We start from the raw sequence: 21,578 nt of genomic DNA, 5'->3' as shown, positions 1-21,578 counted from the left end.
GCTGATACATCTGTCATTTTTATTATAGCAGATCCTGGTATTTTTTTCCTTCTCAAATAGCTATTCCAGTATCATCAGGGATTTGGCTCAGAAACAACAATCTAGAGACTAAAAGAGGAAGAGTCCTTCCTGGAACAGTGAGGCTGTGAACCAGGATTTTAACGATCCCTTTTAGGTGCTGGCAGAAAGGCAAAGGAGGTGGTAGAAATCTCACTGGCAGCTGGGATCTGTTACTGCTGAAGCCAAGACCACACTGCACAAGCAATTGCACCTCCAGCATGAGGTGTCCTCAGCTTTCTCCACTGTCAGTGCATTGATACCTTCCTTCAAACTTTTTGCAGATTCCCTGGGCTTGGACACCTCAGATGGGCATGACATGCTAGGAGAAATACCTAGGTAAACAGACACTCAAAGCTCTCTTGGGGCTAATCACTATATGAATTCATGCCAATATCTTTGGAAAAACTTGCTGGTGCTGGGGTTCAACAGCTGATTAAGCAACTTTTGTTATTTTCTTGAACTTACTCTCTTCCCCTGGAACCAGACAAAATTGACAGAAAATAGCACCCTTTGGTTCATTTTCCTTCTCCTCCTGTTTTGGAAATAACCTTTGTCTCAGGCCTCAAGGGAGCCGATACAGTATACGCCACAGATTTAATGTGATATGCATACATCAAGCTCCCAAACTGGTGCATGAAAGTGTGGTTTAAATCAGGCAGCTCAAACACAGAGAGTTGGATCTATGCTTCAGAACAGTTCTATCCAGAGCACAGATCTCATAAATCTTCAGACATGTTTAGACCTAGCAGAAATCTCTGAGCTAATGCCAAACCAACAGAGCCACAAAGACAGCTGCAATCTGAAAGCAGTGCAGTCGCATTTAGGCAATGATGTCCTCAAGCTCTACTACTAGTTTTGAGAGCAGCAATAAACAAGTGCAATTATACTGTTTCCAGAGTCAGCTCAGAGCTTTGATCACTGCCAAGGTTGTACACCTTGGCCCTACAGTGAACTGGAAGGGACAGCATTTGGATTACAGTTCCACTTGTAATGGTGAAATTTAATTCAACATCAGTAAACCTAGTTTTAAAGTGTCTTTATGCATATGTCTGTGTTGCAAGCTCTCATTATAGCCAGTGGAGATCTAGTCAATAGAGTCAGGGACATCTAGCAAGTGACCCAGTTCATGCTAAGGTAGATACTTAGCAGTGGGTCAGCTGAAATGCCCTCCAGGCTCTACTGTGTACATCGATCAGATCTCCACTGACTACCAATTGAACTTGGATATCTGGCTTGAAGGTAGAGACTTGGATGTAGGTGTAAATGTAGAAAGATGTTTCAGAAGGTAAGACCCAACTAAAAATGACAGCAAGATTAACTTAAACATAAAAGCTTTCGGCTTCAGCCTGCAAGTTAAGTTTCTGGACTACACGCCTGTTACCAATAAAGACTGCAAAGCAACAAGGCTAACAAAGCACAACTCTACTACACAAGACAGGTAATACTAAACTACAAAGACCACTGCCATTCATAGTATTGCTGAAAAGTATTTAATGCATTTTTTTTTGAGCAGACCAGCAAACACTCCCCATCTCTTTTTTCCAAAATACATACTCTCCTATAAATCAACAAAAGTACCATCAGAGTAACTTCTGCATCTGCAGTACAAAGAATCACCAATATGGTTTATTTTTACTTTGCCTATTTAATTCTGGTTTGCTCCTATACAGCTCAAGTCAAATACAGGTTTAAGTTAATTATATAAAATAAGAACACATATAGACAAAACTTTCTATTTCCAAGGGCTGTGTGACTATTCCACCATACAGTCACCTCTCTCCTTAGCTTTTTCCTTCTGGAACATCTAACATAAAACCAAAAAAAGAAAGAAGCTAAAAGCTAAATTCCATAAAACATTCAGATTTTCCTGACAAAGTTGTATCAGACTGTGCCAGGCATGCAAGTACATCAGATACAATTCAAGTTTCATCATGTTGTCATAGGTGGTAACAAAGATTTCAGGGGAAAAAGCAAAAGCAAAAAAAAAAAAATCCCACAGCCACCAAAACCTTCAAGCCCTTCAGACAGGAGCAGGAGGCAGCAGATAACACATTCGTGGTTCTAACAGACACAACTGTTCCCAAAATTCTCAGTTTGCGTTATTAAAGCATAGGTACATATAAATTTGTATGTGTGCCAATATGCATGCACATGCCCAGCTTTCTCCCAGAGTTTCAAAGTTTGACACACTTGGGGAAAAAAAACCCCAATAACAGATACAGTATCACTTAGGAGGACAAGATGGAAAGATTATTTTTCTCCTTACCCAGAAAAATCAGCAGAATACTGTCCATAATCAAAGATATAGACTCTAGTAATTTGGCACACAGTGAGGTATCCCAAAGCAAAAACAAAGCAATACCTGGAAGGAAAATAGAAAAAAAGCTTTTCAATTAAAAACCATAAACATTTCTCCACTGAATAAACTACCTCTTAAGTAGAGTTTAGTCTCCAATTATTTCTAGCAAATATTACATAATTGGAGTGTGTAATGACAGCTTCATTCTCACTGGGGTTTTTGGTAATACACATTCTATGCAAGCACATAGACTTTGTTTGTTTGTTTGTTTTTTAAAGTGTGCAGTACTAACTTACAAATTGTATTGTCATTAGCCAAAATATTTATTCACATAAATAAAGCATAGGATATATAATTTCAAGCACCACTGTAAAAACTGGAAGTCCTATAAAAAGAAAATTAAACTGTTAAGGTTTTCTGTTTTTTTTTTTTTTAGTTCAAAGTTAATTTTTGTCTATAGGAGTATAGAAATTTTGCATTATACATCAACATCATTTCCATTGAATGTATTTCTATACATTCAAAATTCAGCACCACAAACCCCACTGCTGCTGTTTTCAAAAGGTCCTGGAAAAGGCAATTAATTTTCAAATACACATATTAAAACATATCTGAGTAAAAAAGGAACAGGATGCCTTTATGCCTCCTGTTAAAGCTGATCCTTAGCAAATGTAAGAAAAACACAGATAAAAACCACCTTATGTAAGTACTATAAATTTAACTTCACATATCATTTTTTCAGGTCAGGGTTGGGATCCCCCCCTCAGCCCCTTTTTAAGATGTACAACAGTACACTAGCGAGAACTGATTTGCCAATAAACCTCGCAGAATCTGCCAGATATTCTTTGTAGTCAAAAAGGAGGGTGAATGCCAGCAGGAACTTAATTAATCCTTTAGGACTTTACATACGAACTTGACAGTCTTGAACATTTCCACATAACTTAGGAAATATTCATGGTAATGAAATCAAGCACTTGTTTCATGTTCACAAGACTAATGTGCAACCCCTACAGCAGACCATATTATACATTCAAAATCCAGTTAGAATGAAAATATTCATACACCAAATAGAAAATTATGACTAGGACTGGATTTAGATGAAATAGTGAGGAACACTACAGGAAAACCTTAGAACATGCTTTTCCTTTCTTTTCCAAATAAATATTTTTGCAAAAAAAGTGTTAACATAATAAATTCTAAAGTCTTAGAAATTATTCTTCAATCTGAAAGTTGCCACACAGAACACGTGCAGTTTAACCTTTCAGAATTGTGCTAGATATAAACCATTTAATATTTTAAAACATCCAACTTTCAAAATAGATTACCTTATAAATCAGCAGCTTGTTCCTTTTTTAAAGAACACACTTGTTACTTTTTATTAAAAAAAAAAAAGTTTAGGGTGCCTGTTTTAGCAATAGTTTATTTTCTGTTTTCGTGAATATTAACAATCTAGAAACAATATTATATTGGGTGGCTAATTGGTACAAAAGTGTTTATGATAAGAATGCGACAAAATTACACAATAATTGGCTCATAATTATACCAAATTATTTCAGGAAGAAAAACAATTTAACACAATGAAGTAGTATGTAGTGGACTGCAGATATCAGGAGTATGATATAATGTTGAATTCTTTTTAAAGAAGTTTAGAATTAAAATTTTCCTGAGATATTTTAAGAAAAACTACCCACCCCCCCACCCCAAATCACCCAGGTTTCACACGAATGAGAAGTATCTGGATTTAGTTTGCCCATACTGGAATCAGTTCCAGTTCTTCCATTCACTAAAAATTCAGTGTGATTTTCAGCTTTACCAGCCTCTTGATTTACATACTAAACAATCCCAGATTAAAAACACATAGATACAATACTAAAAAGCCACAAAAAACTATAATACTGTAGTTTTCTTTAAGAAAATTTCATTTTATCCCCACTGGTAAGATCATGTACTTTTTAACGACAGTCTATTCAACAGTATATTGCAATAGGTCTAGAATAAACAGAATTACAAAAGTAACACTAACTACAGCTTTCATAACTTAAAATGCTACCCATAGCAGCAATACATATATTGTTAGGACAAAAAACACACTTAATACATTAGTGGATTAGGTACACACCCTCAGATGGAAGAAAACAGACACCAGTTTCCACCTCATACAGTTTATATTGTAAAACATTTACACTGTTTTTAAACAAGGCATTATGAAGACTTCCTTTTGCAAGCAGAAAACCTATGCTGATAAGTACAACTAAAGAAAAACTAATAAATATCCTGAAAGAAGAAAAGCACTGAGAGGTCAGGAAACCTTAGGTTCTCTTCTATATAGTCATTATGATACAGCCCTGCAGCATTATGTGAATATGCAACTGCAAATTCCTGTCTCACTGAAGAAACAGGTCATTATTCTTGATATCTTTTAAAGGTTTTTGCATTCAAGTTCAAGACAAATCCAGAGATTTTACTCATTGCTACCTTCCACATGCTGCACTCGAGCAAGTTCGGGATTTCCCCATAAGCATTTCCTCAATTATTCTCCATGCATTCAAGTGTTTCATAAAAATTGCATTTCTCTCTAAGATGAATTTTAGTGATACCCAATGTTACCCAGTTCTATATATTTATATATGAGGAAATTGCGAAATAAAGAGATTACGTGGGTCTGAATACCAAACTGGAGAGATGCAAGGTCAGTTCTTGGGCTAACTTATCTTTTTTAAAGTTGACAGAAAGGACATCACCAGTACATTTCAGTCACACACACGCACACAAGTGCTCTGTACTTCCACAAATCTAACCACAGGTGTTCCATAAAAGGTGAAAGATTGTATTTGTAGCTAATGCAAGTAGTTGAAACCACATTGTAGTGTCCTGCACTTAAAGAACAGACTGAGGCAGCAATGCTACCCAATTATGGAACAGTGAAATGTGTAGGGCAGTTTAAAGGTTACTTCTTCACTTGCAGGTTCCTGTGGCTTAAAAGCCTTCCACCTTCTACTAGTTAACTTTCTATGATGAAATGACTGGCCTGGTAGATGAGGGGAGAGCAGTGGATATTGTCTACCTGGACTTCATAAAAGCTTTTGACACTTGACATCCTCATAGGCAAGCTGATGACGTGTGGGCTGGATGAGCAGTCAAGTGGATTGAAAACAGGCTGAACAGCCAGGCCCAGAAGGTGGTGATCAGTGGCACAAAGTTGATTTGAAGGCTAGTAACTAACTGTGTACCCCAGGGGTCAATACTGGGTCCAGTCCTTTTTAACATCTTCATTAGTGATCTGGATGATGGGGCAGAGTGTACCCTCATCAACTGTGCTGATGACACCAAACTGGGAGGAGCAGCTAATACACCAGAAGGTTTTGCTACCATCCAGAGGGACCTTGACAGGTTAAAGAAATGGATTGACAGGAACCTCACAATGGTCAACAAGGGGAAGTGCAAAGTTCTGCACCTGGGGAAGAACAACCCCAGGCACCAATATATGCTGGTAGCCTCCCAGCTGGAAAGCAGCTTGGCAGAAAAGGACCTGAGGGTCCTGGTGGACACCAAGTTGAACATGAGCCAGCAACACACTCTTGCAGTAAAGCAAGCAAGGTAGGCAGGGAAAGAGCTTTCCCAACATCTTCAAAGGAAAAAACATCATTTGTTATGACACTTGAGCAGGAGCCCAGCTGGCACCCTGCCTTGAGGAAAGCCAGAAACATCTATCAGATCTAGCATCTGCCATCCTTCCCAATACCCTCTTCCAAACCAAAACCTAACTTTACTATGAAAAGTCCAGTTAGAAAGAAGAGCAACAAAATGAGCGCATCCTTTCTTTCCTTCACTTTTATACAGCATTTGTCTGGTTTTGGTATCTGCTGACCAAAATGTCAGCCACCTAAGTACTTCCAGATATCCTTCAAAATAGGTGTTAGCCATCATGACCAACATGGTGGGATTTCTCACAACATTTGGTTAATATCCACACTTAAGTTATAGTGCAGAAATGGAAGGAAAAAAAAAAAAGGCAACAAAAACCCAAACCTTAAACTTCTTGCTGAGATTCCAGACTCCATTTTACAATCTAAAACAAAAGCTGTCTTCCCACAGAGCAGTGAAACTTGCTGCTATGTTGCATTCACCAAACACAACTATGAATTTTAACTACCTTCCAACTATGTCAGCCACCAGCTCCAAGTTACACACAGCTTGGAAGACTTCAAATTTTTAACCGATGAGGAAAACACAGGAACTTGCAACCCATACAATGCTTTTCACTTTCCAAGTTCATCTCTCCATATTTGCCATGCCACATCATATCCCTTGTTGATGAAAAATGTCATTTAACCAGGTAAAGTACAGCAACACATTCTCCCTAAAGGAGATTTAAAAGGTTTACAACAGCTTGCATCATTCCTGTTGTTTCTCCTGCGGGTTTGTGGTACAACTTGCTGATCACTTTAACTCTCATACAAATCCAGCTTTACTTTAAAAAATTCAAAACATATTTGAAAATGTTTTGAAAACTTTCTAAAGTACTCTTACTGCATGTTTCCTACCCTCTTCAAAGACTCATTCACCAAAAAACACCCCTTAGATCAGAAAACTGAGTACAGTTTTGCAGAGCTCAATCACAGGAAGTTTTATCCACCTACAACAATTAATTCCAGGCTGTACATGAATGCAACAGTTTTACCTAAGGCTAAATTTTCTCCTCCAATAGAAAAGCAATTGGTCTTAAACATCAATGTTACTCTATACCTGCTACTCGGTGAATAAAGTTCTTGTGAGCAGAATGACAGAAGTAATTCCCACTGGACACGAACAACTAGAAGCAAGCCACAATATTGTTATTATTACGAATAACTTTAAGACAAACTGACCTGTAATGAATTTTGTACCATATATAATAAAAAGACACAGAGACATTCATTTAGAATATGTTTGAGACTAATTCACAGGATGTTTGTCTAAATGACCTTACTTTATCAACAGATGCAACAAAGTCAGACATGTCTGGGAGACACTGCAGTAATGGAAGTAGCAGAAAGCAGAACAGATTGTTTGATAAGTCTAACTTCTGATTTCAACTTAAAAAAAAAAAAAAAAGAAGATATTAAGCAAGCAATACTGGATAACCTACTATACAGGAGGGCTTTTCTTTTACAAGTCTGCCATACTGCAATTTAATTCCTTACTATTTTGACCTTCCCAGAGCACTAAAAATAGTATTTAGTATGGTCTGTCCATAAAATTCTATCATTCCTTTAAAAATAAATATATCAAGTAAACTAATCAAAGAGTTTTTAAAAATGTATGTTCTAACATTATACATAAAATATAATTTATAAGATACTATGCACATATATATTATAATATATAGGAAATACTAAGTAAGCAGCTGTCATGGTTTAACCCCACCCGGTAACTAAGCACCACCCAGCCACTCATTCACCCACCCAGTGGGATGGGGGACACCATCAGAAAAAAAAGGTAAAACTCATGGGCTGAGATAAGAACAGCTTAATAGAACAGAAAGGAAGAAACTAATAATGATAACAACAACAATACTAAAATGACAATAATAATAATAATAGGATTGGAATATACAAAACAAGTAACACACAATGCAATTGCTCACCACTTGCCAACCGATGCCCAGTTAGTTCCCAAGCAGCAATCCTCCCAGTCCAACTCCCCCCAGTTTATATACTGGGCATGACATCACATGGTATGGAATACCCCTTTGGCCAGTTTGGGTCAGCTGCCCTGGCTGTGTCCCCTCCCAACTTCTTGTGCCCCTCCAGTCTTCTTGCTGGCTGGGCATGAGAAGCTGAAAAATCCTTGACTTAGTCTAAACACTACTTAGCAACAACTGAAAACATCAGTGTGTTATCAACATTCTTCTCATACTAAATGCAAAACATAACACTATACCAGCTACTAGGAAGAAAAAAAAAAACAACTCTATCCCAGCTGAAACCAGGACAGCAGTCTCTCCATGTAGTACTCTACAAAAGGTGCTCAGCAAGAGAACTTCTGTTTAATTCTCTTAAAAAAAAAAAAAGCAAAAGAATCTCTTATTAGCAAAGAAAATACATTGCCCAATATCATTATTTCTTGTCCAGTCATTTTTTGTCAAGTAACATTAATTAACATAAATGTTAGTGTTTTTACCTGCCTATACACAAAGCCAAAAAGCTTCCTTGTATCTGTATGTGTGTGTATATATATCCATACACACGTACAGATATAGAGGCTTCAGTTCTTTCACATTACATGAACTTTCTTTTTCGGATGTTTCCGAACATCCTGATGGAATTCGATACACATTTTCTATTACACTTTCTACTGCTAAACTGGAGCAGCTACATTAAGTAGACTTCTGAAGCACCATTTCTGCTAATGCAGAAAGCCTTAATCTCATCCCGGTACTACCCCTCTTTTTCATCATCCTCACGAGCTTAGCAGAGCCAACAGAACATTCACACCAGCACTGCTCATCTACTTCAGTGCCAAGTGATCTGATTTTGTTTGAGCAGCTATTTTTTTTTCCTACAGGCAAACCCTTTTTATCCAGCATTGCCTCATAAATTCATTCCATGTCATACACCTACTATCCTGCCCACCACATCATCTATAACAGAGAAGGACAAAGGCCCCACACGAGTCACAGTACTAGGTCAGGCGACATCTCCACCTAGCCCAGGATCCAGGACCGTGTCCTCCCCAAAGCAGCAGCTAACACACAGATGCCCAAGAAAGCAGATGAGCAGAACAAGCAAAGAAACTACTTCCCAACTCTCTCCCAGACTCAAAACATCAGCACCTTAAAGACCTGGATTCAAACATGGCATCCAAGCATTTAATAACCCTCAGCATACTACTCCTCTATCAACTTTTTGCTCCAAAGTGTACCCTCATCTTTACCACTCTGTTGCTCCAAATACACTTGAGGAAGAGCTCTTAATTTCTACATTTTCAGCATAGCTATGTACAAATTTGATAGCACAGAATAAGCCAGCAGAACCTGCTTATATAAAGCTTCTGTAACTTTATATTCTGTGATTTCACAGCAGAACACCCAGCTTTTCCCTGTGTCCCTCAAATTTTGGGTTTCTGCCCAAGACAGAGCAAGAATATCTGTAGGTTAATTCTAGAGCTTTGTGTCCACTGATGGGCAAGCTGTGCTGCACACAGGCCCAGGCTAACCATAACATATATTAGCTGATTGTATTTGCATAACCAGGGGTGGGAGTTACGTTTTTGTTCGCTTTATACTTTGGGAGCACTCAGCATCTTAGTTATAAAATATTTGGTCAAGTACCTACCATACCTATCTCTGTTTGCACAAAATGCAACAAAAATAGAACTGTGACCTTGACAAAGGCACACTTTGGGAGATGTCATAGCAGCTTCTGTTACTTTAGGCTCTTCCCATGCAGTGGAAGGACAACAGCACAGTATGCTATTTTGCTGCAAGAAAGTTAAATAAACCAATCAAGGCAGGGCACTTTTTCACCAGCTAGTTGGCACATACTACAGATTTAGCCTTGAGATAAAGATCTCATGTCCAGTCAAGATCCACTCCTTCCATTATGTTAGGAATATTTTTTTTTAAATGTGTAATTATTCAGTTTCAAAAAGCAGACCTGTCCACCATGTAACATCATTCTGCTTTGATTTTTAGAAAAGGTGACAGAATAGCCTCTGAGTTTTCCCATGCCTTGTGCTGAAAGCTGCTGCCTGAGTTTGTTTGTTTTCCCTACTGCTTGTGCCAACATAAAAAACCTAAAAAAGTAAATGCTTGTCTGCAGGGTCAGAACTGAATTCTTATAAAAATGCAGCTATATTAATTGTTTTAATTCTAATGAGCATAATTAGTTTTCATGGTTCACACAGAGAAATTCCACTCTATGCAGTTAGAACATACCATATTTGTTTGCAAAACTTCAGGGGGAAAAATATATGTCAAGCAAAAAGGTCTAAAGTGCCAAAGCTAAACATCTATCTAATTCTGCAATCATCAAGTTCAAGCCAATAAAAATACTGATTAGAATTAGCTTAGTTTTGACTGTTTAAGAGTCACAAGGTAAACTAGCCTGCCCCAACCTGCTGTTGTTACACCAAGAAGAGATTCCTATTTATGCCATTCCTGTTCAAACTATGCAACTATTGACATACATCATCGATATTACTTATAACATGGATCAGTTTTATGACATAATCAGTAACAGAGTGTGTGGCCTTAACCAAGTCCCAGTCCTCTCTGTATTTCAAGAGACTACTCTCTAAAATGTAAGCAATATTAATCCTTTTGAACCAGTTGGAAGCCTTCTGATCCACACACAAGTCTGTCCCTTCTGATTACTTCAAGCAGAAATCCAAAATGCATGGGGGAAAAAAAAAACAAAACAAAACAAAACAAACAAAAACAAAAAAAGACAAAACCAGACTGCCTATGAGCCCATTTCCAGGGAAGGAAACGTTCATACCACTGTGCTTTGGTAAGGAACAATCCAGCCATCCCATCCCTCTTCAATCCTCAGCTGAAGATTTTTGGGTCTGATAGCCATTTTAAAGCAAATTTAACAAGTGGACAGAGTTCTCCAACATTTAGATGCAGCAGCAGTGCTACAAAACATATGGCACAATGGCTGCACGTGGCCTCCAATGCCCCTTGCTTGGCCTGCCTGTTGCTGCAGCACAGTGGCTTGCTGAGCCGGTCAGCACGTGCTGGCCACACGTCAGGCCCACACCTCCGGATCGCCAGTGTCTCTGTTGGGTTTTGCTGAGCCAGCAGAGAAAAAGCGATCCAGGCCCATCAGTTTCCTGCATACAATCAGACACACAAAGCCATGGGACACAAGGCTTCGTTAGCTCAACTGCACCCAGAACCATTTGCAATGGTTTTGCTAGTTTTGTTTACTACAGATTTGCTGTAGACATTATCACCTGCTTAATGTATTTTGATGTTTTGCTACATAATGGCAACATAACAGCTTGGTAAAGTAAATCTTGAACCACGCTAAATTAAACGATCATTTTATTCATAGCTATAGGCCATATCCCAAACGCAACATTAATATGTAACAAATATAACACAGATATTCTTGTCAAAAATGCATACTAAAAACTTGGTATTTTTCACATGCTCCCTAAGTTTACATTCTCTTGCCTTCCAACCTCTTGCCCCTCCAAATCTGCAACACCTCAAGGACAAAGAGATCAGCTTCAGGCTCTCCTACAAGGGAGAAACATCATCTACGACTGAAAGGGGGGCAGGAGGAAAGGTGCTAACATTGTGCGCTCCATTCTTCCCGTAAGTCTCCAAAGGAACGCAGAGCCAGGAAGAACGGGAATAGAAAAATTTATTTTATCCCTTATCAGACTCAAAGCTGAGAGCTGAAGTTGACCGTGTCCAAAATCTTAATGTTAAACTGAGATGAGACGTGAGAGATCACCTAAGTTCTCTGTCTATTGAAAAACCATAGTGTGTCACATCAAGCCCTATTTCTGCAATCGCTTGAAAGTGTAACAGTAAACAATGCAGATAAGAACACCAGATCTGACCTTTATTTTTTTTTTTAAAGTTGACAATAGTACATAGCACTTAAAAACATGCACAAAGAAGAAAGCCTAACAGCTTCACAACACAAAATATGTAAAGGCAGAACTCCCTGATGCTGGAATCCTCCTTACAAAGCCCAGATGAAGGAAGGAGATTCTTGACAGATCTTCTGACAAAGATGAGTACTCATAACAACTCAGAAATAAAATAGATGCTAAGTTTCACAAACACCTCTATGCTGGCACCGTGAATTTTCATCTGTTCACCCATTATTTTTTTTAATGCATTTTTCTATATAATATTTGCCTAGCTGTATGATGTTTCAGCATCACAGCATACAAGTGATTTTATCCTGCCTTTTTCTCCCATGTGATACGTAAGTAACATTCTTTCAAACGTCAGAACCATGCCCAGTTATCTTTGCTTTTGCAAACCAGCAGAAACCCATAGAGTACATAGCCAAAAAACGGTCTCCTTTTAGGAGCTAGGCAGCAACACAACTTCTGTAGAATATTTTTAAGGAAATAAAGATGTTATTACAGAACATTGACAATAATAGGACTGTTTTGAAGTACAGCCCTACTAGCCATAATGGTTTAGCAACTGTAAACTAGAACTGCCAAATACAAAATATTTTGCAAGACTAAATAATTTTGTTTCAGTGGACCGTAAAGCTTCATACAAGAACTCACAGCCAGTAAAACAGAACAACTTCTCTGCTGGCAAAACCACGGTGAGGTCAATCATTAAACCTGTTACTGCAGTAAACTCGGTACTTGGCAAGTATCATCTTGGATAAAGATAAGAGTGAGCTGTTATTATCATTCACCCACTCATCACCCCGCTCTAGATACACACCCCCCCTCGTACCCCACGCACATCCCCATCTGCCGCAGCTGTTGCTCCTTCCTGGCTGCAGAGCAGAACAGATTCCCAGCTGTCTCAGCCCCCCAAGCTCTGCGGCAACTCTACATCCTTGCCTGGAGACGCAACACCTGAGACAGAGAAACAGCACAACTGAAACACCGCTGGGAGAGAGGGGGGAGTTTTGCTCAGTCAGGAGGTGATGCCAACTGGAATTTGTGTTCAGCCAGCCAGGAGACATTTTCTGCATGTGTTAAGGATGGCAGCAGCTGGGAAACATACGGGATATGATTTGCTGAGAAGGTGGTTGTGCACCAGAATCAGCACACGGGGCAGCGAGCAGATTAATGAACAACCCAAATCCCTGCAAGGTGGAGTATACAAAGTGAAAGGCCACAGGGATCCAGTTTAGTTACAGGAATGGAATATTTGAATGATTCCAATATCAAAGGAAAGCCAGGAGTTTGTGTTAACAACTTAACAGCTGCATTTCCTCTTAAACCATTTCTCGAAACAAAATGCCCTCTTTTACAGAGGTACTTTATCAGAGGGGATGATGGTACTCTATTTCCCACCCTATTTCTTGCTTCGCCTTCAGGAAGGAATCAAACAGTTCTTTGATTTCATCTGGCCGCTGAGTCAACCGCAAGCCCCACAGCTGGTCTGACCTGCACCAAAGCTGCAGCCCTGTTCCTTCCTGAGCTATTTACATCATCTTGCAATCAGACACGCATCTCAAGCAGCACAACGTCTGGAATAAAGCTTTTCTGAAAAATCCGATTTACTTAAAATATAGCTTAAATGAAATGCCTGCTTTGCTCCAATGCTTAACATTCCTTTAACCTGGAAAGACCTATCCCTTCAGATGACCTGTTTAATTTCTGTCCAATTTCCTCCCCCTGCCACCAAGCTAAGTTAAAGCACCACAACTACACAACAATTTCATATCTTCTACATCCTTTAATCAATGCATAGCAATGTACATAACATTCACATGATGCATCAACTTCACTGCCACAGTGTTTGTCATATGCTCCTGCAGAATCACATGTAGAGATCTAAGTCAGCTGTCTCCTGCTCCCAGCCAGGAGAAAAAGGGTGGGTAACTCCATTTTCTTTGCTCCATGGTGAAGCCTCACACAGGTTACTCCTGAATACAGGATGGCAACTTCTATTTTCATGCAGATTTCTTTTCTCCCACTTGACAAAAACACTACTGAATATTTCCAGGGGTGGATTTGAGATACTCCACAAAAAGAGTGATATGCAATAGAAATGGCATGGCAAGAAACCAATCCTCAGCAAAAGTGAACTCTATGCATAATGGTTATTTGTGGCATAGAGTAGTCCTACTGTGCACTCATAAGGAAATACTTCAGACTGATGGCTGGGAAGAATCAGTACCTGTAGATTACTGCATGCAAGTACACAAGGAAGCCATTATGAAAAAAGCTTTGCATTTATTTTTGGAACATTTTTCCTTCTTCCAGTTAACAATGAGAAACCAAAAAAAAGAAAATTAACTACCCAATGACAGTCCAAGTCATGGCACAATCACTCACGGAAGTGTTATACATTAACCCCAGGCAAACAATAATTAGTCAAAACTACATTTATGATCTCTAAGTTAGAAATTAACTGTATTCTCAGAGTATATATTTATATATTACACATATTTATAATTATATAAACTATACCTTTTTTTAGTTTTAATTTACTTGCATACCATCTTGATCCTATCTCCACACGCATTTGAACTTAGCTGCACTTTCAGTCTACGCTAGCCACTGAACTGCTTGCACTCTGCTTTGTAATCTCCATGCTTTTCAGTAAAGATGTACAAAACCACTTGTGTTCATGATCTTCTAATGCCCTTCAAAATTTTCCCTCTAAATGCCTAGAGCAATCAAATTATCTCACTAACTAAATTAACTAACTCAGTTTGTTCCAGACAAAAGAATCATATGACTTGTCCCTAACAACATATTGTATAAAGTCAACTAGCAGAAACTTTTGGGTAGATTTAATCACAATATGTACTAGTGGAAGAGGCTACATTTCTGTATAAATGCAGTTTTCATGTCAATGCTAAGAAGGATAAGGAATGTCAAGTTGTTCATCAATTATCCTTTGAGATATGAAATCAAAATCATGAATTATTCACCTATATGTACACCCATATTAGTGCCATTTGTCTATCACTCCTCATTAAGGTGTTCCATTACCTTCCTGAATTATTCTTATATTTCCTTTTAAAACTCACTACAGACCTCACCTTTCAATTCACTGAATTTATATAACAGAGAACAGTCACTTAAAATTCTCTCAAGGGAATAAATAATAATAAATCTTACTTCAATAATTTCTTTCTCCCAGCATTCAAACACTTTTCATACTCAGTGACTATCTGGAAATTTCCTCATACTACTGGTTTATTCTGTTTTGTACAACTAGGGATATGACCAAACACAATTAGCCATTCTTTATGCGAGCTAAGACCACGGGTTTTTTCTCATCACAAACAGGGTGTCCAAGCAAATGAACTTCGCACTCCCAAATCTTTTGTAACACTGACTTATCAATGAACAAAATCTTTCGCTGCTAGCAGGACTGCCTGGAGGCTGCAAATTACATACAAGGTATCTGCAATCATTTTGGCAGCTCAAAGCTTCCTTTGTGAAAATTTTCCTTACTTAAATTCCTTTATCTACAGGTAACACAAAAGTCACAAGGGAATTCTAAAGAGACATTTATGAATTTTAAACCTGAACTACAAAAAAAGAGACTGAGAAGAGAGTTTGTCTTTATTTGTATTTGTATATTGACTGGTACTAGTATGAATTAGGAAATACGCTCATATTTCTTTTTAATTATAATTCCAGACATTATGCAGTGAAAAACTCTGTATTTAGACTACTAAAAGCCAAATATTATCACTTAGAAGTAAGTTTGTGTCCTGGTTTTGGCTGGGATAGAGTTAATTTTCTTCTTAGTAGCTGGTACAGTGTGTTTTGGATTTTGTGTGAGAATAATGTTGATAACACACTGATGTTTCAGTTGTTGCTAAGTAGCACTTAGCCTAAGTTAAGGATTTTTCAGTTTCCCATGCTCTGCCAGCAAGCAGGTGCACAAGAAGCTGGGAGGGAGCACAGCCAGGACAGCTGACCCGAACTAGCCAAAGGGGTATTCCATACCACAGGACATCATGCTCAGTATATAAACTGGGGGAGTTGGCCAGGAGGCACAGATTGCTGCTCAGGCATCAGTCAGTGGGTGGTAAGCAAATCCATTGTGCATCACTTGTCTTTTCTTGGGTTTTATTTTTTATTTATTTTATTATATTCCTTTTCATTACAATTATTATTACTATTATATTTTATTATTATTATTGTCAATATTAGATTTTATTTTACTTTAGTTATTAAATCATTCTTATCTCAGCCCACGAGTTCTAGGGTTTTTTCTCCGATTCTCCTCCTCATCCCTGTGGGAGGGGGGACGGAGTGAGCAGCAGCTGCCTGGTGCCTAGTTGTTGTGGTTTAAGCCCCGCCAGCAGTTTGTTAAACATAGAGCAACAATCAAAAAAGTAATTTACATGAAATAGTTTATACCTATTTGTTCATAGCAAGAAATACACATTACATACATATAGAAGCAGATTACTATTATTACAGTCACACCGCTCAACAGCCAGCACAGACAGGGAGAACAATCAAGGAAAAGAACTGAACTCCAGCAGCCTGGGAGACCCATCACAGACTCATCGTACGATTACAAATGGGTGACTTAAACCAAGATCCACAAATGCAAGTGTTCCTATTTATACAGTTGTTCTTTAGGCATTCAAATTCCCATTGTATAAATCCACAGAACCTTGATATTTAGGACCTAAATTTACAGAGCTATTTCAATCCCTCTGACTGCTCCATCTATAAAACAGGAATAGAACACTTACCTAGTTCAGAAGAGCATTCTATGAGTAAGTGCATTAAAGATTACAATTCACTGAACTGCTTTATGGTCACTATTATAGGAACACCTAAACACTAAACATGCCTACTCTCCAAAACAAGTTTTGTTAGAAAGCATCTAACATATGTATAAATTGTGTTCAAGTTAATTAAAATCACTAATTTTCAGATAGAAGAGAACTTTTAATTTAATTCTAAGCATGTTAAACTCCACACTGTAACCCTTCAAGCCTAAAAATAGCATGATTGCCAGTCAGCCAGAAATTTAGCACGCATCCAGAAGCTCCTACGCTGCACTTGCCAGGAATGTCAAGACTTTGAAAAGTCACATATATTATAACAGTCAAGACAAACTAATCTGTAACACAAGCACACAGTGCACACTCTGATTATTCATTACTGTGATGCCTGGCAGTGTCACTGCAGTTAAGCTTCCTTCTGTGTTTTCATTATAAACCAGATTTGAAGAAAAGTTTCAGCTAAACGTGCATGCCCTGTTCTAGATGCCTTAAAAAAAAAACAAACCAGTTTTACATGTTTGGGGTTTATGACACTTAGTAGTGACTCGAGAATGTGAGGGGAAGTGGACTGTATCTTTTAAGCAAACAGAATTTCATACTGTTTTGGCCACTGAAATCCATAGGTGTCTATATAGTCACAGACCAGAGTAATGAGAACTCCCCCATGAGGGGTTTGAATCAGCTGTATTCTATTAATGTGAAACAAAACACACTGTGTTTATATTCCTATATTTATATTCCTATTTTTTGCCTTAGTTATTTGATTATCAGTTATGTTTTCAAAATGTGAATAAACCTCATTCCTTGATCTTAAGACCACCAGGTATCCCTCCAGCCAGGGCTAAATTTAAATTACTATTCAATACTCAGTCCTAGCTCTGCAACCATTTATAACGCTCTTGCTCTACTAGTAATCACTCTCCTCCCACTTTTAGTTGTTGGAATAGTTGAGAAAGCATTCTGTAAAGACAGCATTAGTCTGAAGACATAGTCTGTTTAGGCCTTTTTGTTACTTAGAAGAGAAAATTTAAACTGCATTAATTTGAAAAAAAGTCAAGATGGAATGCTTTTCAAACTTCTGCTAGGTGTTAGGGAGAAATACTGTTTGCTGTAACACCATTTCACATAGTCTTACACCAGCACACACAGTCAAACTAGAAAGAGGCAAGAGGAAGAAAAAAGTTGGTGGCAGTCTTGCGAGAAGAGCACAGAATTAAAAACAAGCCAACAGATTGTAAGATTCATATTTTGCTTTGGTGAGTTCAGCTGAATGCCAGAACCTTGTCATATTTTTGCATCTCCAGAGACAAAGTAACAAGAAAAGCATAGAGTGAAAAAGGATGGAGAAAAAAAAAGAATCAACAGAAGTCATCATGAGAAAAAGCATTCTACTTAAAGCAGCATCAACTGTAAACAACACCTACAAGAGGGAGCTTCAGTCTTGTCACAATTCATAGTGAATTAATTACTTAATAGCTAAAGACAATAGTCTTAAACTTTTCAGTTGTTGGTTTATTGAAATATTTTCAGTCTATATGAAGGCTCCACCATGCAGATCAGATATTTCTATTATAACTGAAAGCAGCACGTAGGTTAGCCTTCAGTTACTACTAACTCAAAATCAGTGACATAGCTAAAAAATTAGCAGTGCTGCCTTAAGTTATTTGTAGCTTTGCCAGAGAAGGTGCTTTTAGGAGATCATTAACATATTGGCACACCTGTAGCCTAAACTCATTACTGCCACTAGATACAGACATGCTACACCTCTGCAATGACTCAATTTCACAAATTTCTCAAATTATTTCAACAGTGAAGCAATAAAGCCTGTGAATGTAATGGAGTAGAAAAAATATGAACATATGTCTCTTATGAAATCTATGACTGCAAGAATAAAGGGACAAAGATTTTAATCCAAAGGAGTATTCATCACTGCCCAAATCACACTGGACCACTGCAAAACTGATGAGATCAGACTTGCAAGGAAGAGAGGGAAACCTCAGACTATCAGAACTGCTGTTAAGAAGCCCACAGCTTTGCACTTTTTTTATTAGCCTAAGGTATGTTTCATGAAGTGGTAATAAAATACATTAACTGCAGTGAATTTTAATTCAATGTGGACAATGAGGCATAGGGTAGGTTTTTGTTCTCAAGGTCCACTTTGATCTTTTATAGATCTACTCCTAGCTGATTATCAGCTTGAAGGAGAACAGCATAGGATGGTGATGGTTATCCAGACCCAACATAATAGAGTTCTGAGTAACCTCATCTAACCCCATCACTGACCCTGCTTTGAGCAGGACACTGGATCAGAGACCTCCTGAGGTCCCTTCCACCTGAAACCTCTCATTCTATGAATTTATTCAGTTTATTTAACTGTTAATTTTTTAAGATAAAATGTGGTAAAGAAAATGAGCAACTTTTATCTAAAGTTTGCCATCAAATAACAACATAGCTGCATTCCAAGCATAAAACAGTAGTGTCTAACAGCTTTTTGTCCCAAAACAAGTTAATTTTCCTCAAATAATCAAAATCCTTCCTAGCACTTGCGAGAGACAAGAGTTGCACAAGAGCACCACAGGATGCAAGGTGAAACAGACCTTACTGAAAGAAGTTACATTGCAGTGATCAATACTGGAGCACAACTGAGATGTTGCCACATGGGGTAAATGCAACAACAATACTTTTGCACATAGTTTTGTCTGTACAGTCTCTATACATCACCACATAGTAAGTTATAAAACACTGCTGTATTTATGGAATTGTACTAGAAGCACCAAGCTTTAAAATCCCAGTATTTTAATGTAATAGTAGAAACATGTACCTCCTATACAAACTTGTGAATTCCTAAAATGTGAATTTAAATAGAAGATTCTGTTGCACTGTAAGAATCGCAGTTAAATCTCTTTCTTAAATCAATAAGATTTCTCTTATTGCTCTAGCTACAAAACTATTTACTCCCAAATACACATTTTTAAGTGGCAGAAGCCTGTAACTGAGAGCAAAGGTGTCGTCTCAACTTTTAGTATAGGTGGCAGAGATTGTAGAAAAATGCACATTTTTATTAATGATGCCAAACAGATGTAAAGATACTTTGAAAGAAGGGAGTTAAAAAGATGATTTACTTTAACAACCATATGCTCCACCAGTCACTACGATTTACTGTGGGAAAACATCATTAAAAAAATCTCTACACATGTGTGCCCCAAACCACTTAAAGAAGGACAGGAGTTATGCAAAGCACCTGGGGTTAGCCACAGTTTTAAAATTACACATCTGGATCTACCCCCCCCCCCCCCCAAAAAGCTTTCCAGAAGCATTATAAAGGCTTTTTAATTGGGGGGGGGGGGGGGGGGGGGGGCAGGGGGGGAACGCACAACCCACAACAAAGCAAAAAGCAACCCACAACAAAGCAAAAAGCAACCCACACACATGCATTATGATAACAAGAGCTAAAAGCTTAAACTTTCAACAGAAAAATCTGAGAGCAAGTAGGGCAGACAGAACAAAAACCCACATCCCTCCCTCTGTTCATTGTGTCCTTGGCAGACAGGCCCGTACTTCCAGCCAATTCTACTATTTTCTGAACAGAGGCGAATTCTGCTCAATTACCCCAGTCCCTCGGAAGCTCTCCCGGTCCCCCACATTGAAGCCTTGCAGCCTCTAGACGAGCCATGGGCATCCGCAGCTTCCCCTGCAACTCTCCTTTTGCCACACTTCAGCAATTTCTCAGTCCCTTAATACCCAAGGCAAGCTTTCACAGGAAGAAGCAATTTCCCCCTCCATACAAGAGATCCACCTATCCTTGTCTTAAAAGGAAGAAATGAGTCACGATGCATTTTGTTCACTGCAATTTATTTTGGTGGTACTTAGGCAATTTTTGTTTTACATAAAGGATTGAACCAATGCTCACTTAACTCAGTATCCTTGTCAGGAGCAGATAAATCAGAAGCAGTTGTGAGAACCACATGGTACAGTAGCTCAGACTAGAAAATACCTGGTTAGAAGACAAACATTACTTTCATAGTGAAAGAATGGGAGGTCTGTTACGAGACCTATTAAAAAGGCAAAAAACAGGTGGGCCTAACAAGAAATAATGCCAGGAATATAGCTTAAAAAAATTCAGACTAGAATCAATAAAAGTGATTATGGGAATCAACTTTTACTGGAAAACACTTTCGGACTCTCAGAATTTCAGGAAAAGCATCCGATCTTGATTTTGAAATACATTTAATTAAACAAGTTATTGGTTTAACCATGGGAAATACTATGTCTGTGCTATATCAGAAACTAGGTAAGATGAACTTAAAAATATCCCTTTAAAAGTTTACCTCATGAAGACTTTACCTTAATTCCTTATAGCTGGAAACCATTTTAGATTTTGATGCATTTCTAAGCCTTCCAGAATCCTTTCTCTCTAGTAAGGATATTGAAGCTCTTCTTGGCATTTTCCTAGGGTCTTAGCCCCAGGAACATCCTAGAAAATTAACATCTAGATCTCCACTATGAACTGAGATAGAAGCAAACCCTTGCACCTTTTGGAAGTGGAATTTTAAAAGCAATTTGGGTTTACATTCTTCATGAACGAAAAGTTAACAAGCTGACTTTCCTATCTTATTCATATATATCTCTATTCATAGCCCAAACTAGGTATATCATTAAAAGTAGGTACTTGCTTAGGCCAACAGATTGCCAGAAAAAAACCCCACCAACTTATTTTTAGAAATGGGTATCCCTATTGGACACAACAGTCATAACTCCTGCTTTGTATTTTCTCAGTAGCAATAGGAATATCAAATCCAGCTTTCAAT

At 38.1% G+C, this 21,578-nt stretch overlaps 1 protein-coding gene across 2 annotated transcripts in view; it reads right to left on the bottom strand.

Annotated features, from left to right (window-relative positions):
* Nucleotides 1-21,578, bottom strand: part of MBOAT2 (membrane bound O-acyltransferase domain containing 2) — a 101,127-nt gene that overhangs the window by 35,186 nt on the left and 44,363 nt on the right. For both annotated transcript variants that reach the window (XM_030037713.1, XM_030037714.1), the window contains one exon: nucleotides 2,327-2,422. In XM_030037713.1, coding sequence (XP_029893573.1) covers nucleotides 2,327-2,422 — 96 coding nt within the window. The remainder of the gene's footprint in view (nucleotides 1-2,326; nucleotides 2,423-21,578) is intronic.

This window comes from Aquila chrysaetos, chromosome 15 (assembly GCF_900496995.4).
Source record: "Aquila chrysaetos chrysaetos chromosome 15, bAquChr1.4, whole genome shotgun sequence".
NCBI classification, from domain to species: Eukaryota; Metazoa; Chordata; class Aves; order Accipitriformes; family Accipitridae; genus Aquila; species Aquila chrysaetos.
Note: the sequence above shows the minus strand (reverse complement) of the source record. Positions and strands in the feature narration are given on the sequence as shown.